The 17,279-nt window shown below is 32.0% G+C and overlaps 2 protein-coding genes across 5 annotated transcripts; one reads left to right on the forward strand and one right to left on the reverse strand.

Moving 5' to 3' along the window:
• The first annotated feature begins 2,980 nt into the window (after positions 1-2,980).
• On the forward strand, positions 2,981-14,655 carry LOC123898858 (endoribonuclease Dicer homolog 2-like). Of its 4 annotated transcripts, none has more exons than XM_045949884.1 (22): positions 2,981-3,176; positions 7,210-7,300; positions 7,398-7,575; positions 7,706-7,819; positions 7,914-8,048; positions 8,497-8,581; positions 8,687-8,751; positions 8,999-9,139; positions 9,390-9,518; positions 9,616-9,736; positions 9,834-10,129; positions 10,218-10,378; positions 10,511-10,729; positions 10,853-11,067; positions 11,201-11,472; positions 11,563-11,957; positions 12,084-12,187; positions 12,318-12,511; positions 12,643-12,852; positions 13,019-13,426; positions 13,584-13,862; positions 14,145-14,655. In XM_045949884.1, the coding sequence occupies exons 2-22, from the start codon at positions 7,224-7,226 to the stop codon at positions 14,496-14,498; spliced, it is 4,152 nt and encodes a 1,383-aa protein (XP_045805840.1). In that variant the 5' UTR covers positions 2,981-3,176; positions 7,210-7,223; the 3' UTR covers positions 14,499-14,655. The 4 variants fall into 4 exon arrangements, with proteins under 4 accessions (XP_045805840.1, XP_045805846.1, XP_045805861.1 ...); XM_045949890.1 differs by lacking the exon at positions 2,981-3,176 and adding an exon at positions 3,232-3,707; XM_045949905.1 differs by lacking the exon at positions 2,981-3,176 and adding an exon at positions 6,530-6,737.
• LOC123898884 (peroxidase 5-like) lies at positions 14,585-16,334 on the reverse strand. Its single transcript, XM_045949917.1, has 2 exons — positions 15,819-16,334; positions 14,585-15,554 (listed from the first exon to the last, which is right to left on the reverse strand). Exons 1-2 carry the CDS (start codon positions 16,017-16,019, stop codon positions 14,781-14,783), a joined length of 975 nt encoding a protein of 324 aa, XP_045805873.1. The 5' UTR covers positions 16,020-16,334; the 3' UTR covers positions 14,585-14,780.
• Between the last annotated feature and the right edge of the window lie 945 nt (positions 16,335-17,279).

Here is a 17,279-nt window from a genome sequence, read left to right on the forward strand (position 1 = left end):
TAAGGAAAAAAACTATTTTCAATAATATTCTTTTTTTATTTTCATAAAATTAAATGTAAATTGCATTTAATTTTCTTTTTCGCCATTTTTCTCAATAAACAATAATCAATAAAAATTATTTTTACATCTTCTTATACAACTTATTTCAAGAAAAACCCACAAAAACATATTTCAAATTATTATGTTTTACTTTTTTTTAATAAATGTGTTTTTCTTTACCTTATAATTTGGACGGACGGATTATATTAATACTGGTACATTCTTTTTATAAGACCTATGTACTACTATAGTAGTAGTTGTTAAGACTCCAAACAAGTTTCAATTAAAAAAAATAGAATTAAATAGTATGTTTAATTTCGAAATTAAATAGAATTAAAATAGTAGTATTTTTTTTTTACAAAGTTAAATTAAACATATTTTTAATCCTCTAAAATAACCAAATTTTATATTCGCTTAGTTTAAAAAATTTCTTTGAATTTTGGTTCTCATAATTTTATGTTTTAAATTTTAGTAGGGGCGTCTTTTCCCCATGTGTGATGGCACAAAACCTCATAAAAATAGGAATCTCTAAAAAAAATATTATAGGGTGGTAGTATTAATAAATGAGAGTATAAAACTAGGGATTGCAGACTTCCAAATGAGAGTTTGTAAAGTTCAAATACTTGAGATTCTCTTTATTCTAAAATGATCGATTTATACTTTCTCAAAAAAAAATGTTGGATTTATTAGTTACAAAATATCTTAAAAGAGATTTTTCTATTGTGAATAATTTTTTTAGACGCTTTATAGGTAATTGTTATACTATAGTTTTATCAAATGAAAAGACGTGTAGAGATTTTCTTGTTTATCAAACATTTTTTATATTAGTGAAAAAATGATTATTTTTTAGTGCGATTGCTTTTATTTGTAATTTAAATTGATGACAATTTTTTTTTTTGTATTTCTTCTTTTATTAGAACTTATTTTTAATAATTGCACATGATCTCCAACTTTTTGGAGACACCCCTAAATTTTAGTCCATACTTTTTTACAAAAATTAATTAGAGAAAGACAACCAAGAAAAATAAATTACAAACGAAGGAAATGGTTCCCCGAGTATCATCTAAACAATATTTTGTCAATAAAGATGACAATGTGAAATGATTTTGAGTTCATTAGAAAGCGAAACACCTGTTTAATGAGTCAATCTGCACAAGAGTTTCTTTCATGTAAAATATGAGCCGACATGTACAACATTTCAATCTTTTAATATAAAAGAATGCTATTAATTACGAATGAGAGAAGGATAATCATAACGATGGGTAAGTGGAACCCACATCTTTTGATGGCATATATTTAAGACATTAATGATTGTTTATACGTTTATGAGGAAGATAATACAATAATTATTAAATAATTTATAGTAAAAAAATAATTAAATAATTACATAATACGTTTTTTACTGCATGTGAAGAGTCTTTTATTGAGGTGATGTTTTTTAAAGAAAGGAAAAAAAATGTAGAAGGAAACTTTGCTTGATATGAGGAGTCTTTTATTTTCATTTTTTTAACTTTTAACTTCTTTTTTTCTTTGGTTAGATTTATGTCCCACAACTTCTTCTTTTTTTCTTTCTTTTTCTTAATAAATTTTTAGCTTATTAAAAAATACTTATTTATAAAACAAGAGCGTGTGTATGGGCAAAAAACTAAACTTAGTTATAGACAGTGTTGATTTTCATCCCTAATCAGAAAATATTTGCCCAATTCGTTTGGTCAACATGAGAACCTCATATCATCCATATTTTAAGTTCTAACGTTGTAGATAGCAAAATTTGATTTCTATCTTTTGTAAGTCTTATGTTGTTTTGCTAAAAAAAATAGTGAAGTCCCTCACAATAAAATGTGTATTAGACTTATGGTTGGTTATTTGGTTATAAAATGAAAGTATTCATCAATTCATTGTCCTAGTGGCATTATTAAACCACGTGATGTGCCAAATGCAATAATTTCATATGTCATACATCTCTTTATTAAGAGCACACGCGACTGATAAACTTACAATGAAGACATAAGAATGATCTACACTTATGTACAAAAAATAAATAAAAAAAAATCAATGATCTACACATGTGTGATTGTATTATGCAACACCCTATTTGCATATGTTTAAATTATTGAAAACTAAGCGGGTCAGACAGGCACATAACTGTGTCTAATTTATGTCAAAAAATATGTCTTATGTTATGGTGATTTGTTAATAAAAGATTGTTGCTGCTAAAATAAAATAAAATAAGATATGTCTTATGTTAGAGTTAGTTTGTTAATAAAATAAAAATAAATAAAGGTTATTGTTGGTATTATGAAAAGTCCACACAAAAAATAATGTATCCTCTTTATATTATGTATAGATATAGAAACATGTTTAAATATTTTTGAAAATTTTATATTTATATATATATTTTTGATTTATATTTAAAATATATATTAATAAAATTTATAGTTTATATTTATGTTTAAACTTTAGAGTATATATAAGATTTGTTTGTCATTTAAAGATATGATTTAAAAATTTGTGCTTTTATGTAGCTCTATATATAGTTATATAGTTATGAATAATTAATGAGAAGAGAGAATGAGAAAGAGAATAAACATAGGAGAGTATTCAATTCATATAATACTACTATGTCTTAAAGAGAGTTTTTCCGTATAAAAATATATTCCATCAACTTCTACAATATGGACATCTCTACAATATGGATATACCAACACAAAAAATCCGATCATAAACCATGCACTACCTATCATAAACCATGCACTACCTATATAGTTTAAACATGTATGGTTGAACATTTGTAGTTATGGAATATAATTTTTTTATAAGGCGAATAACATTTAGGGTGCGTTTGATTTGCAAAAAATAAGGGACATGATAGAACAAAAATAGTTGTCTAATATTTGATTTAAAAAAGGAAAAAAGGATATCGCAAAAAAAGATTCAGAGGACAGGACAACTATCAACTTTTTTGTTACCCACTAAAGTGGGGGACAACTTTTTGTCCAGCGGACAAAGAAAAGAAAAATACAGTTTTATCCCTAGGTTTTCTCGCGCGTGTTCCGTAGCTTATTTTGCAAACCTTCGTTCACTTTGTTACTCACGCAGTACTGCAATTTCTGCAAATCATCTCTCATCTTTATCAAGTAAGTTCTTCAATTCCTTTTCTTTTCTTTTAATTTCCACTCTTTTGTTCAATTCCTTTTCTTTTCTTTTGTTGATTGCTGGGAGTTTTTGGGTCGCGTGATTTGGTATTGTTTTTGGTTTCTTTGTTGTTTTTTTATTCCTTTTCTTTAATTTCCATTCTTTTCTTCGTTGTTTTTTTTTAATTGAGTGAATCAACACATGCATGAGATCCCAATTGAGATAAAAGGCAACAACTCAATTTCCTTAACCCATGAGGAAGGGTTCTCGACCAAACAGAAAAAGGAACGGGAATTAATCACTTTCTTTCTACTCTTATCTTCTGTTCCCAACACCTCAAATATTGATTATATGAAGAATTTCGTTCATACATGAGTTCAAAATGAAGGATTAGTGAGAAAGGGGGTTTTGGGGTTTGAGATAGATTTGTGACCAAAAGGGGAAAAGGATAGAAACTGAGCAAAATATTGTTAGGAATGGGTTCCAATTTTAATGAGAGGAATGCAAAAACAGATTTTTTCCCCTTGTTGCAGGTTTTTTGCTGCAATTTGTTTCTCTTTGTTTGGAGTAGATAATGCAATTATTCAATTATTTTATATAATATTTTTACTTATCTTTGATTTTTTAATTGTTTTCCTTATGTAGTTGTAATGGATGATGAACACATTTTTTATTTTCTTCTTCTGTGGAGGATGTATATCTATATTTTGTCCATGTATGCTGCTGGTTTTTTTTTCTTGAATTTCATTTTGAGGGATGATTTATTTTGAAACCTATCAACATTAATTAGACTTTGGTTGTTATGATTATTTGTTGTGTGTTTTGGATATTAATTTTATGGAGTTTTTATGATTTGATTTTGATTATTATAAATTTTATTGATTTGCAATGTAGTTTTTATAATTTAATTGTTTAAATAATTGTTATTTTATTGAAATAATAAATAAAATATTTGTATATCTTCAAAATTTTGTTTTATGGCTTTATACAATGTAAAATCAAACATTTTACATTAAAAAGGGCATTACAGTAAATTTTGTCTTATTTTGTCCAGTGCTTAACATATCAAACAATGTACGGTACAAAATTGATTGTCCTGTGCACTGATCATCAAACAGAGTACAGTACAAAAAGTTGTCCTGTAACTCAGTCACCTGTACTGTACTGTTCTGTCCAGTAACTATACTTTTGCAAATCAAACGCACCCTTAGATGTTAGGAGACAAGATAAGTCTCACCCCATCTCTTGTCTATATTTCCTTATTATATTTATAAAAAGAAAAAAAAGAAGAAAAAAAAGAAATGTATACAAAAATTGGAGGGACATAAACCTAACTCGGTGAGTCCACACGAAAGTGTGTAGGACAATGAAATAAACTAATTTCTAGGTAATCATAAAAGACAAAGTAGAAGTCCCTAAAAATTCGAGGGGAATGAGCCAACCGGCAACACAGAAACGGTTCATGTACCCACTAATTCTATGTAGCAAGCAACAAGCGATGATGACTTTTTCAAGCTAAACACTATGAAATCAAGGAATGTTAAGGATATTGTGATAGACCCATAGGAAAAATGAGATTTCTCTATCAACCTCTGGTGAATTAAGTCTTGTTGAGAATCTAAAGCATACAAGAACCAGTCGAAAGCTAGATCGAGGGATGGTCAATCAACGGAGTTGAGTCCCAGGAGTACAAGAATTACCAACGACTACTACTATTAACAGTAGTATCTACACACCTAGCCATTTCGAGCAATACCAGGTCAAGTCAGGCCTTGATGATTCCAGCTCGTGGGAGGCTTCTGACAAATTTTGAGAACGGCGAATGGATCCGACCGTCAACACGAAAACGATAGATCCACAAACCAACTACTCATGGCGACAACAACAATAAAGTGAAATCATGAGCAAATCTCAATCAAAACAATTAGATTGAGGGTGGATCACAAAATTCAAAGGTGTTGCTTCTGGCCTTGATGTAAGTTCTTAGAACACAAACCAGTCAAGAACGGACGTCCACGATGTCAAACATCCTCCGCCGAAACTCCAACAGACCTAGTGAAACTAACATCACCAGATATGGTTTTTGGTTCCGGTAAGCATGGCGACGGAGTATATATCACCATGATTCATGAACCATGAGGTGTTACACATCCACCCATCGCACCACCACCAGTGTTGTTACATCTTGAAAAAACTCTGTTAGATGAAAAGGGTAGGGCGACAATGGTTTGTGAACGAGAGAGAAAGAAGAGTTGTGTTAGAGCGGGGATCTCTAATGGAATGTAATTGAACATGTGAAATATATAAAAAAAGTCTTTAATACTAATAATACTATAATAATTTCATTTTAATTAAAAATAAATTATTGCATTAAATTAAATAGTATATTTTATAATTTTTAAAAGATGTATATACTATACCTTATACAAATGGTATGAGATAGATACTATTAAATTTTTATGTTTTAAAATAGCATTATTTTGTCGGGATTGTGAGATTTTAATAAATACCAAAAAAAAATAGTGAATATCGACTTTTTATTGTCCAAATTATACCATGAAAAAATGACAATTTTGGGTAGTGGAAATTTAAAAGCTCATTGGATTAAAAAAAAAAATGGTTATTTCTTTATTTCCTCGTGATATTTTACCTTTTCCTTCTCCTAAATTGAAATGCGAAGTCAACTCTAAATATTTTCTATAGATATATAAGAAAATAGAAAGAGGGTGAACTGAATCCCATATCATCTTATTTCCAACCCTACTATTTTTTTCCACCATTTATATCGTCCATCTGCTCAATTCATTTACCACATAACAAATGACTTTATCGTGTGTTCCTATGCAAGCATCACCCTCAAGTACGTATAGATGTATAATCATGTAACCCTTCAAACCTTTTCTTTTAAAACCCTAAAAATTCAACTTGCAAACACCCACTTAGATTTAGAACTCGTTTGAATTTCACTTATTTTTGAGATTATCAAAATAGTTTATTATGTTAATGGCCTTAAATATAAAATAAATAAATCTAAACGGACCTTAAATATGTGATTTTTTTTGGGTCAAAATTTTTTTTTTTTGGCAAATTAGGTCAATTTTTTTTTTTTTTGGTTTTCACCCTCTTAGAGGAAGGGGATCCTAGTAGTTCAGAGTTCGGGGCGAGTTCTGCTATCAAGTGGTTCCAGTTCCCTCTCAAATGTAGTTGCGGGGATCGAATCGTGATCCTCCCTACAAAGTTCAACGTCAATCATCACTAAACCAACTTTCGATAAAGATTTAAACTTTTTGTTCAGATATTATTGTGGATAATGTGAGAGTCTAATCCCTAAATATAAAAAGTTAACTAAAAAAACAAAAAAAAAAAACTATTGTGACATCCTTTCACCGATTCTGCAACTAGAAAAACAAAGCAGTGAGTGACACATTGGACTCAACATACTACATACTATACGAAGTTACAATGCGCGCGTACGACCTATTACATCATCATCAGTAAATTTCAACTTCAATTCTAGGATTCCTCGAAAACCCACCAAAGTAGGAATCCTTAATAAACAGTGTGTAAGTATGAAGTAGTAGCAACATCCAATACACATGTTTCTTTCAAGTTGTCAAAAAAAAAATTGATCTTTTAAAAACAACTTCAAACGGTGTCTTTTTCTTTGTCTCTGTATCTTTTTGTTTGGTAAACTACTCACTTCATTGTTCTAAAAGGTAAAGGTTGGATCTTTTTCACTTTCACTCTCAACCCTTTTCCTTTTCCTTAATCTGGATTTTGGGTTATATGTTTCTCTTTTTTCTTCCTTTAGAATGAGTGTGATGTGATAGAGAGAGAGAGAGAGAGAGAGAGAGAGAGAGAGATCATGTGTATTTGTTTATATTTAAGATCAAAGGGAGTTTTTAGCCCTGTCATTTCAAATTGAAGGCGTGTCTGGTGTCTAAGATTCTTTATGTTTGGATTTATTTTCTTAAATTATAGTTAGAGTTAGAGTAATAGTTTGAATTTTTATGATTTTTTATTTGATTAATGTAGGTTCATCAAAGATTATGGAAGAAGTAATGATGGATGTGGATGGATATGATGAGCAGCAGATTATGCCTGATGCCGTTCCATTTGCTAGAAGGTTAGTTTTTTTTTTTGTTTTTTTTAAACAAAACCCTTTTCATTGTAATGTTGATTAGATGGATTGGTGATTTGGGTTGTTTTTGTTTTGTGTGTAGCTATCAACTTGAAGCATTGGATAAAGCAATTCATGAAAATACCATAGTGTACTTGGAGACTGGATCTGGAAAGACTTTGATAGCCATCATGCTTCTAAGAAGTTACGCTTATCACCTCCGAAAGCCTTCTCCTTACATTGCTGTTTTTTTGGTTCCCAAAGTTGTATTGGTTGAACAAGTATGTTTCTACTTTGATTTTTGTTATGATGATTTTGCATATTTGAGATACATTATATGATGAATGATTACTATGTGATGATCGAGGATTCATTGGATGTTTCTTTGTTTTGTTCACTTGTGTATTCTAGCAAGCTAATGCCTTGAGAAATCACACCGATTTGAAAGTTGGAATGTTTTGGGGAGACATGGGTGTCGACTGTTGGGATGGAGATATGTGGAAAGGAGAGATGGAGAAACATGAGGTAAGGGTCTTTGAATTTCTATCGCGACTATTTTATTTTTCTATGCACCATCGATAACTGTAATTACTGTCGGTAATGCCTTCAAATGTTTTAGGTGCTTGTCATGACTCCTGCAATATTACTTTCTTGCTTGAGGCATAGCTTTATCAAACTGAAAATGATAAAGGTTTTAATAATGGATGAATGCCATCATGCTGCCGGCAAACATCCGTATGCTTGTATCATGACTGTAAGTCTTATACTCTTTACATGCTTTTATTCTAACTGCTTGTGTATTTGAACTCATTAGCGATATTTTGGTCACAATACGTTAGTATATACTTCTTCTTACCGACTAAGTAATGAAAAAGACAGGTCCATTCACAACATTCTTGTTAAATACAAGCTATAATGACACTATAGCCTATAACATAGCGGAATTTGAACAAATTGATATTGTTCGGCGATACACTATTTAGTACAAAGTGTTGTCAAATAGCGGCTATATAGGTGTAGCATTGTTGCGTAGTGGAAATTGAACAAACAGCTATTGTGAATATAATTGTAATCGACTCTAAATTATTGTGTTTTCTAAAAATAATTATGATAAAGGACTACAATGTCCATTCATCATCTGCATCTCGAGGTTGTAGTTTGTGCTGCGGAAGTAGTAGTTACTTTTGTCTGATTGTGTGCAGGAATTTTATCATCATCAATTAAGATCTGGTATCACCGAGCTTCCTCGAATATTTGGTATGACTGCATCACCAATTAAGTCGAAAGGTATACAAGCCATAAAAAATTCTTGTTTTTTCCTGCTTATTTATCAGTGTTGTTTATTTTCTCATGTTCAATTTCCTTTTTATTCACTTTTATTTTTTAATACAGCTGCGAATTCTGAAGCGACCCTGTCAAAAGATATTCGGAAACTAATGACTCTAATGCATTCAAAGGTTGTTTTTATTTTCTTCCCCTTTATGTACAATTTTTCTTACTTTATTCTTTATATGCATTTATTGTGTTCAGCGGCAATACTTTATCCACTTATCTTCTTCGCGAATATCACCGTTAGTTATTTCTGGTAGTTATTTTCTTAGTTTATTCCTTTGTGAGTAATACTCTTTTGTTTTGAAGTATAACTCAATATTATTTTTCAGTCTTGCTATGTTTTATTTCTCTGATATATTTTTTGAATTGAAGGTTTATACATGTGTAAGTGATGCTGTCATCTCACAGTTTATACCAATGTCTACCCCAAAATTCCGGTATTATATGGACAGTGTAATTTCCGATTCGCTATTCAAAGAATTAGCCAAAAAACTCGATGCGTTAAAACAACAGGTGCGTAGATTTAATCAAATCATTCAAATGTATGGTCTGAAGTGATAAGAGAGTTAAATATCCTCCGTGTTAAAATTCGAAATGTATGTTAAAATCTTTGTTTCACAGTTACATGCGTTTGAATTTGTTCGCAATTTTCAGTTCTGTATGCTTAGTTTATTTTTGTCAGAATAAATCATAGTAGTGCAGTGCGTATATTTGTGCGATAATAATTGATTATTCCTTGAAATGGGTGTATTCTGTTCTTCAGCATGAGCTAGACGTCACAAATTCAGATTTCACAAAATCAGCTGTCGAATCTGCACATAAAAAATTATCAAAGATTTTTAATGCCTCATTATTTTGCTTGGAAGAGCTTGGTGTTTGGTTTGCTCTGAAGGTTCTTTCCCTTTTGCTGCTGTGACTTTATTTGTGACTCTATTTCATTTTCATGTTTATGTTTGCTAAATTAACATTAACTGTTTTTTACGTGATAGGCTGTGGAGTCGTTATCTTCCATTGAAATTGAAACTTTCAAATGGGGCAACTCGGGGGATCAAATTGTGAAAAACTTTGTTTCGGCTACTACGCTGACACTGCAAAGTCACGTACCATCTGGTAATGATTCTATAAGCATTGAGAAAATATGCGAGATTTTAATTAAATCTTTATTTTGCTTTCTTTTATTAATTTTAGAAAATTTCTTCTTACTCAGATCCTCAATGGACTATTGGTGACGATATGAACTCCGATGTAGAAATAGGACTATTGACCTCCAAAGTGTCCTGTCTTATTGACTGTCTACTCGAGTACAAGGACTTAACTGAAATGAGATGCATAGTTTTTGTGGAAAGGGTCATTGCTGCTATGGTCCTCGAGGTTCTATTGAACACTGTGCTTCCAAAATACAATAGCTGGAGGACTAACTATATTGCAGGAAACGGTAGTAAATTACAAAACCAGTCTAGGAAAAGTCAAAATGAAATTGTGGACGAATTTCGCATGGGATTGGTATGCTAATTTCTTAGATAATATTCACCGTGTTGTAATTGTAATAAGCAAATACAATTACTTATTAAGGAAATATTTTAATTCGTAGGTCAACGTCATTGTTGCGACATCAATTCTTGAAGAGGGGTTAGATGTTCAAAGTTGCAATTTGGTTATTAGATTTGACCCATCTCCTACCGTGTGCAGTTTTGTACAGTCCCGAGGTCGTGCCAGAATGCAAAATTCAGATTACATATTGATGGTTAAGAGGTAATTATTGTGTTATTCTCCTTAGTATGTGATTTCTTAGCATGCTGCAACAGACAGTTATAATATCACATTTATTTCTTTCCTTCCAAGTAAAACTTCGCCAAAAAACCTTATTTTGTTTCAAAATTACAGCGGCGATTCAGTTACACATTCTCGATTAGAGAAATACCTTGCTGGCGGGGAAATGATGAGGAAGAAGTCTTTGCATTATTCTTCCCTTCCATGTGAGCGTCTTGAAAGTGATCAATTTCATGACCAAACTTATCGTGTTGCTACCACTGAAGCTGTTGTTAATCTTAGTTCGAGCATTACTTTGATATACTTATATTGCTCACGGCTCCCTTCAGATGGGTTAGTTCGTCTGTTGCTGCCCTTATTCCATATTCATTTTTCTTTGTTTAATGAACCTTAAGATATGCTTTCTTTTTATCCCGTTTTTCATCATTCATAACATTTGGTTTTTTAAACTCTCAGGTACTTTAAACCAACTCCGAGGTGGGACAAACAGAAAGGAATATTGTATCTTCCCAAGAGCTGTCCTATACAGCCTATTCATGTACAAGGTGATACAAAGTTCTTAAAGAATATTGCATGCCTTGAAGCATGCAAACAACTTCATAATATTGGAGCGTTGACAGATTATCTCGTTCCGTCTATTGTCGTTGAAGAAGCGGAGGTGGAGGAATTTGGTAAATTCTCGTGCCTTCTATTCATTTTTCATTTTATTTTTGCCTTACATTTTTCACATTTCCGCAATGTAGAATTCTATTTAACCGTATAATAATTCTTTGAATGGCATCAACATCAAACAAAATCTTACAGGGAATGAACCATATGATGAAGAACAACCAAGTTATATACCATCTGAATTGGTGAATCACGTGTCGAACAGTAGTAACACAATCTACTATTGTTATTTAATAGAGATAAAACAAAATTTTAGCTATGATATCAATGTGCAAGACATTTTCCTTGCAACTAGAGTCAAGCTTGATCCAGAAATCGGATGCATGCAATTTGACATGTGTTTCGATAAAGGTAGCTTGTCTGTAAAATTGAAATACAAAGGAAGCATTAAACTCTCATCGGATCAGGTATCTCTCTAGTATTCCTTTAATTATATCCGACATATTTGCAAGTGTTAGGAAAAGTCAATATAGTTATGATTGGTTTTCATTTTTCAGGTTCTTTTGTGTAAAAGATTCCAAGTTAATGTCCTTGGAATTCTTATGAAATATAAAACGGATAAGGAAACTCTTTTAGACAAATGTTGTTTGGAAGATGATCTTGAGATTGATTATCTTCTTCTACCATCTATTGTAATAGATGAAACACCAGCTGTTGATTGGTTAACCATTAAATCCGTACATCCATCTAAAATCGGGTGTCAGCATCATGAAACCACTATATGGACCGCAAACGGTTTAGTTTGCGGTTGCATATTGCGAAATGCTTTGGTTTGTACTCCACATAATGGCCGTACTTACATCACCACTAATATAATGGAATTGGACGGAAACTCGCCTCTAGAAGTAGGGGATGGTGAAGTTACTACATACAAGAAATACTTTGGACAGAAGTAAGTCATTTTTTGTGGCACATGTTTATTCTCGAAGTTAATCTATCTACTCTGGTGCCTTATATATTATCCAGTTATTTATCTATATTGATGCATTATTCTAATTTATCCTTTTCCAAATTTCAGGCATGGCATTCGATTACATTTTGAACATCAACGCCTACTTAAAGCAAGACACGTTTTTCCTGTAAAAAATTATTGTCATGGACGCAGACAAGCGAAAGAAAGAGGTTTAACCTTTAACTTTTTTTTTTCTTTCTATTTCATGGACGCAGACATAAGATATAGTTTCTTCTGTTATCACTGTCCAAACACTAATAACGTGTAATCTCATCTTAATCCCGTGTTTTTCTTTTCCAGATGTGAGCAACACCTTTGTAGAATTACCTCCTGAATTATGCTCTATAATCATGTCACCAATTTCCATTGATACACTTTATTCATTTTTATTTATTCCATCAATCATGCATAGACTTGAGTCATTGCTTGTCGCTTTTAACTTCAAAAAGATGCATTTGGATCATTGTCCGCAAAACAGGATTCAAACATCCAAGGTAGGCTACTAATCTAACGTCCTCAAAATTTTCACTGCCTTGGCTAACACGCGTTGAATAGTTTGAGAAAAAACTTGGTTCTGCATTTTACTTTTATTACATATTGATGGTATCTGCATTTTCCATTGTAGATCTTGGAAGCAATGACCACAAAGTCATGCAAGGAGACCTTTCATTGTAAGTCACTAGCAACACTCGGGGATTCTTTTTTAAAATATGCCGTTAGTCAACAGCTTTTTAGCACGTATCAAAATCACCACGAGGGTCTTCTTAGTGTGAAGAGGAAGAAGATCATTTGTAATGCTGCTCTTTGTAAGTTAGGTTGCGGTTCTAGAATTCCGGTATTCTTTCTCTCCCTCTTTTTCTTTATATATTATTCTTCAATCTTTTATTGCGGATCGTATTGTATTTTATTGTTTTACTATTCATTCTGCATTATTATCCTGAAACTGTACTTGCGGATAATATATTAATTCTGATATGAATGTCTATTCGTCTGATTTACAGGGCTTCATACGGAATGAACCTTTTGATCCTAAGACATGGACCATTCCCGGATATAAATCAAGCGGTTTTAAATTAGAAGAGACTGTTTTCAAGGGAACAAAAATTTATACTAGTGGAAATAAAAAATTGAAACGTAAAGTTGTTGCTGATGTTGTTGAAGCACTAATTGGTGCCTTCCTTAGCACTGGTGGTGAGACGGCTGCGTTGTTGTTTATGGATTGGATTGGTATCAAAGTGAATTTTAATATTGCACTTTATGAGAGGCAATTCTGTACTTGTCCCGAGAATATAGTTAATGTCGTCCTTCTAGAATCCCTGTTGAAGTACTCGTTTAGGGACCGTTCTCTTTTAGTAGAAGCTATGACACACGGTTCTTACATGTTGCCTGACGTTCCTAGATGCTATCAGGTACTTGCTATATTTTTTTTGTTTTTCATTATTATAATCTATGCATAAGAACTTATATGATAAGGGGTTATGATACAAGTGCTTAATTAAGTTGTTTATCCAAATAGAACCTTATCCTTTTTTATCCGTGTTGTATGATATTTTTCTTTCCCTCCAGCGACTGGAATATTTAGGAGACTCGGTGCTAGATTATCTCATTACTATGCATATGTATACAAAATATCCTGGCATGTCACCCAGGCAGTTAACTGATATGAGGGCAGCCTCCGTGAATAATGACTGTTATGCAAGGTCTGCCATAAAAGTTCATTTGCATAAACATGTACTTCATACATCTCAAGAGTTACATAAACATATTGTAGCCACACTTTGTAAATATGACGAACTTTCTTCATCGTCAACTTTTGGATGGGAGTCCGAGGCATCATTCCCCAAGGTTAGTTTGTCAAAATCTTGGAATAATGCTTTTATCGTCATAGAAGTATTTAGGTAGTGAAAAATTCACTCTAAAGCAATGTGTTAAAAAAGGAATATTTGGTCTCTATTATGAACCAGATACATCAATTATTCAATAAACCTAAAAAAAGGAATATTTGCTTATATATGAGACCAGAGGACGTAAATGTTATGCGTGCATTTCTATGTTGTAACTATGATGATCAGCTAGGATGTGTAAAACTATTACAACACCGATTAAGATTGTTCCTATTGTTTGCAGGTACTTGGAGACATTATAGAATCTCTAGCTGGTGCTATACTTGTTGATTCAGGATACAACAAAGAGATTGTGTGGCAAAGCATAAGGCCTCTTTTGGAACCCCTTGTGACACCTGATACATTAACAGTCCATCCCATAAGAGAATTAACTGAACTGTGTCCGAAAATGAAATATACTATGGACAAGACCTTGTCTCGGAACGACGGTGTTACTAGTTGTAAAATCGAGGTAATTGTGGATGGAGTAGTTCATCAGCACGAGTACAAAGGTTCTACCAACAAGAAAACAGCCACAAGGCTAGCTTGTAAGGGTGTTTTGAATTCCTTGCGGTTGAAGGAAACACAAGACAAGTGATATACATGACTTGTGTATATCTTAGGAATTATCAAATGTTACAAATAATTTAATCACATTTATAAGGTAATTACAAAACAAATAGATACACGACGGAATTTTACAATTGTATTGAATGTTTACAAAACTCAAAATAAAACAATTACAGTCTCCAAAACATAGCTCAAGAAGTTGAGTTGAACCACTTGAAGGAGTTCGAAAATAAAAAGGTCTAGAGTTAAAACCCTAACCGATAACATATACAATATACAAGAATCGATTATTTTATACTTATAAGTAATGCTAATTGACAAAGCTGCAATGCTTCCTAATCTCACCATCATAGCCACTTAACACATCAATAGAACCCATATGCACCATTGCTTGTGCAAACTTGTTAACCCAATTTGAACCATAATTAGCATTACTTAGCACACTTTCTTGTGTAGATTGACTACTTAATAGTGTTTGATCTGAAGTAAACAAACCATGGTGATTAATCAATCCTTGATAGTACACGTTATCCAAACGATTAGGAGTAGTAACATCAAGCACTACTAATGGATCATTGCTACTTGGTGGTGGTGGACACTGTGTTTTCAAAGATTCAACATATGAAGGATCCAAAGAAGGATCTTGAGAATTTGCACCACTAAATGAATATAAACGATTAGAAAATGAAGAACAATGTGATGCACCAATTGAATGTGCTCCTGAGAGTGTAACCATTTCATCGGCCGACAAACCTTTTTGTGCGAAATTTGCGATAAGTTGGTCTGCGTTGAAAGAAGGTCCAGGTAGATTTTTTGGCACTTCATCAGCGATTGAGATACGACCGTCTCTTCGTCCTGATGGCACATCGTAGTTTATCGTGCCACCACTGAGTTTGAAAACGCTGTCTCGTGTTGCGAAGGTAAGAATGTCTGCACACGATACTGTTTGCGGACATGCGGATTCTAATTGAGCCTTGGCCTCGTTGATTACATCGAAGCCACGTAAACTTGGATTGTTGATAAAGTTATCTCTTTCGGCTATATTTCCCGGTGTTGATACTAGTAACACAGAAGCATCACAACCCTGAACATGAAATTGAATATATTTTAGAAACTCGAAGGCCATATCAATTTCATAACATTCTATCACAAAATTTTCACTGAAGCGTGCACGCTTCATTGAATATATTTTTTTACTTTTCACCATAAAAAATAACGAATGTTTCTATTTTTTTTTTTGCCAAAGTCATGAAATCAAAAACCGGTTTTATTAAATTGTTTTTCACTAATTTTCATGAATTTAATTTTTCTTAATATATATGTATGAAAATTTTGAAAATGAACTTACCCTCACAAAGCAATCATGAAAATGCATTCTGATCAATCCAGCACCTATGCCAGGATTGAGTGAAACAGCCTTGTTAACAGTACTTCTCACAATTTCCTCAGCAGATGGACATGTATAGCCATAGAAACCAACTTGAAGAGATGAAGCCAATGATAAAATAGATAGAATTATTAAAACCAAGCAAGAAAACATTTGATTCATATTGTTGTTAACTTGTTTTGCAAGATAAGGAAGATATATTTTGTATGTTGGTGAAGAGTATTTGTGTTGAAGCAATTGTATTTATAGGCTAGGAATTTTAATTTCTGCATTTGAATTTGTATACTTGGTCTTGAAATAGTTGAAGTTTTCTAAGGATTGAACACTTCTTCTATTTTGTTTCAACTTTGTTTCTTTAATTTTGGAAAAGAGTGATGACATATACCAACTTGAGTATAGTGGTAATATTTATATTCTACCTATGGTGATTGCTTGTGGAATTTATCTAATTAATAAGGATGATATTTATTTACAATCAAATTGAGGACTTGGTAATCCCACGTCAATATATGTTATGTTATGTAGCTTGTAATGAAGAAAAGAACCCGGCCATTTTATTATTGATTATTGACATATTCATTATTCACCCAAGTTTTTTTAATATTTTCCTTCAAAAAGATATGAGAATCACTTACATGAGATACATATTTTTGAGGGATGCAGATTTGTTGCGGTAGTTTTTATAGAGTTTTGAATATTGGCCGTGGATTGTAGATCGGACGGTGTAGATCAATGCAGTTATAAAATCAGTTAAAACAATATCAACAGTACATTTTAGATCGGATGATTGTAATGTAAAACAGTGTAAAAACTTTGAAAAAAAATAAACCATAGGAAATCAATTTCCCTTTTCGAGAATGATGTGAATTTGCGTAAAAAAAATCATGAGAACCACTTGCAAGAGATCGATGTATACGAATTATTTTTTCCTAAATAGTTTAGTGGTCATAATTTCACTTTTAAGATAATAAGTGAATGTATCAGAGTTCGGACTTCAATCACTGTATATTACATGTAATGTTCCTGAGTTGTACACATGAGGACAAATATATACATTTCTATTAAACGTGAAATAAAAATATAGAAATAAAATATTGGTAGGTGTTGTTTTAGTGTAAAATTCTTTTGAATTTTAGTAGGGCATTATTGTTGGTAATTTTTTTTTGGGTACATTTATTATGGTAATCTATATTCTTAAATGTAATTGTACAGTTTATTATCTATAGCATACTTTGTGCCTTTGGAGTTTGGATTGAAATTATTAACATTTTTCGTTGACTTTTTGAGTAAAAAAGTGTCTCCAAATATTTTCTTATAATAGAACAATAAGAATGCTTAAACCTTCTTTTAATATGTAGAGTTGAGTTTCCTGGTGAGCGCATGGCTGAAAAATTGGACAAGTTCTACTGAAAAATATTGAAT

Source organism: Trifolium pratense, linkage group LG1 (assembly GCF_020283565.1).
Source record: "Trifolium pratense cultivar HEN17-A07 linkage group LG1, ARS_RC_1.1, whole genome shotgun sequence".
In the NCBI taxonomy this organism is placed as follows: Eukaryota; Viridiplantae; Streptophyta; class Magnoliopsida; order Fabales; family Fabaceae; genus Trifolium; species Trifolium pratense.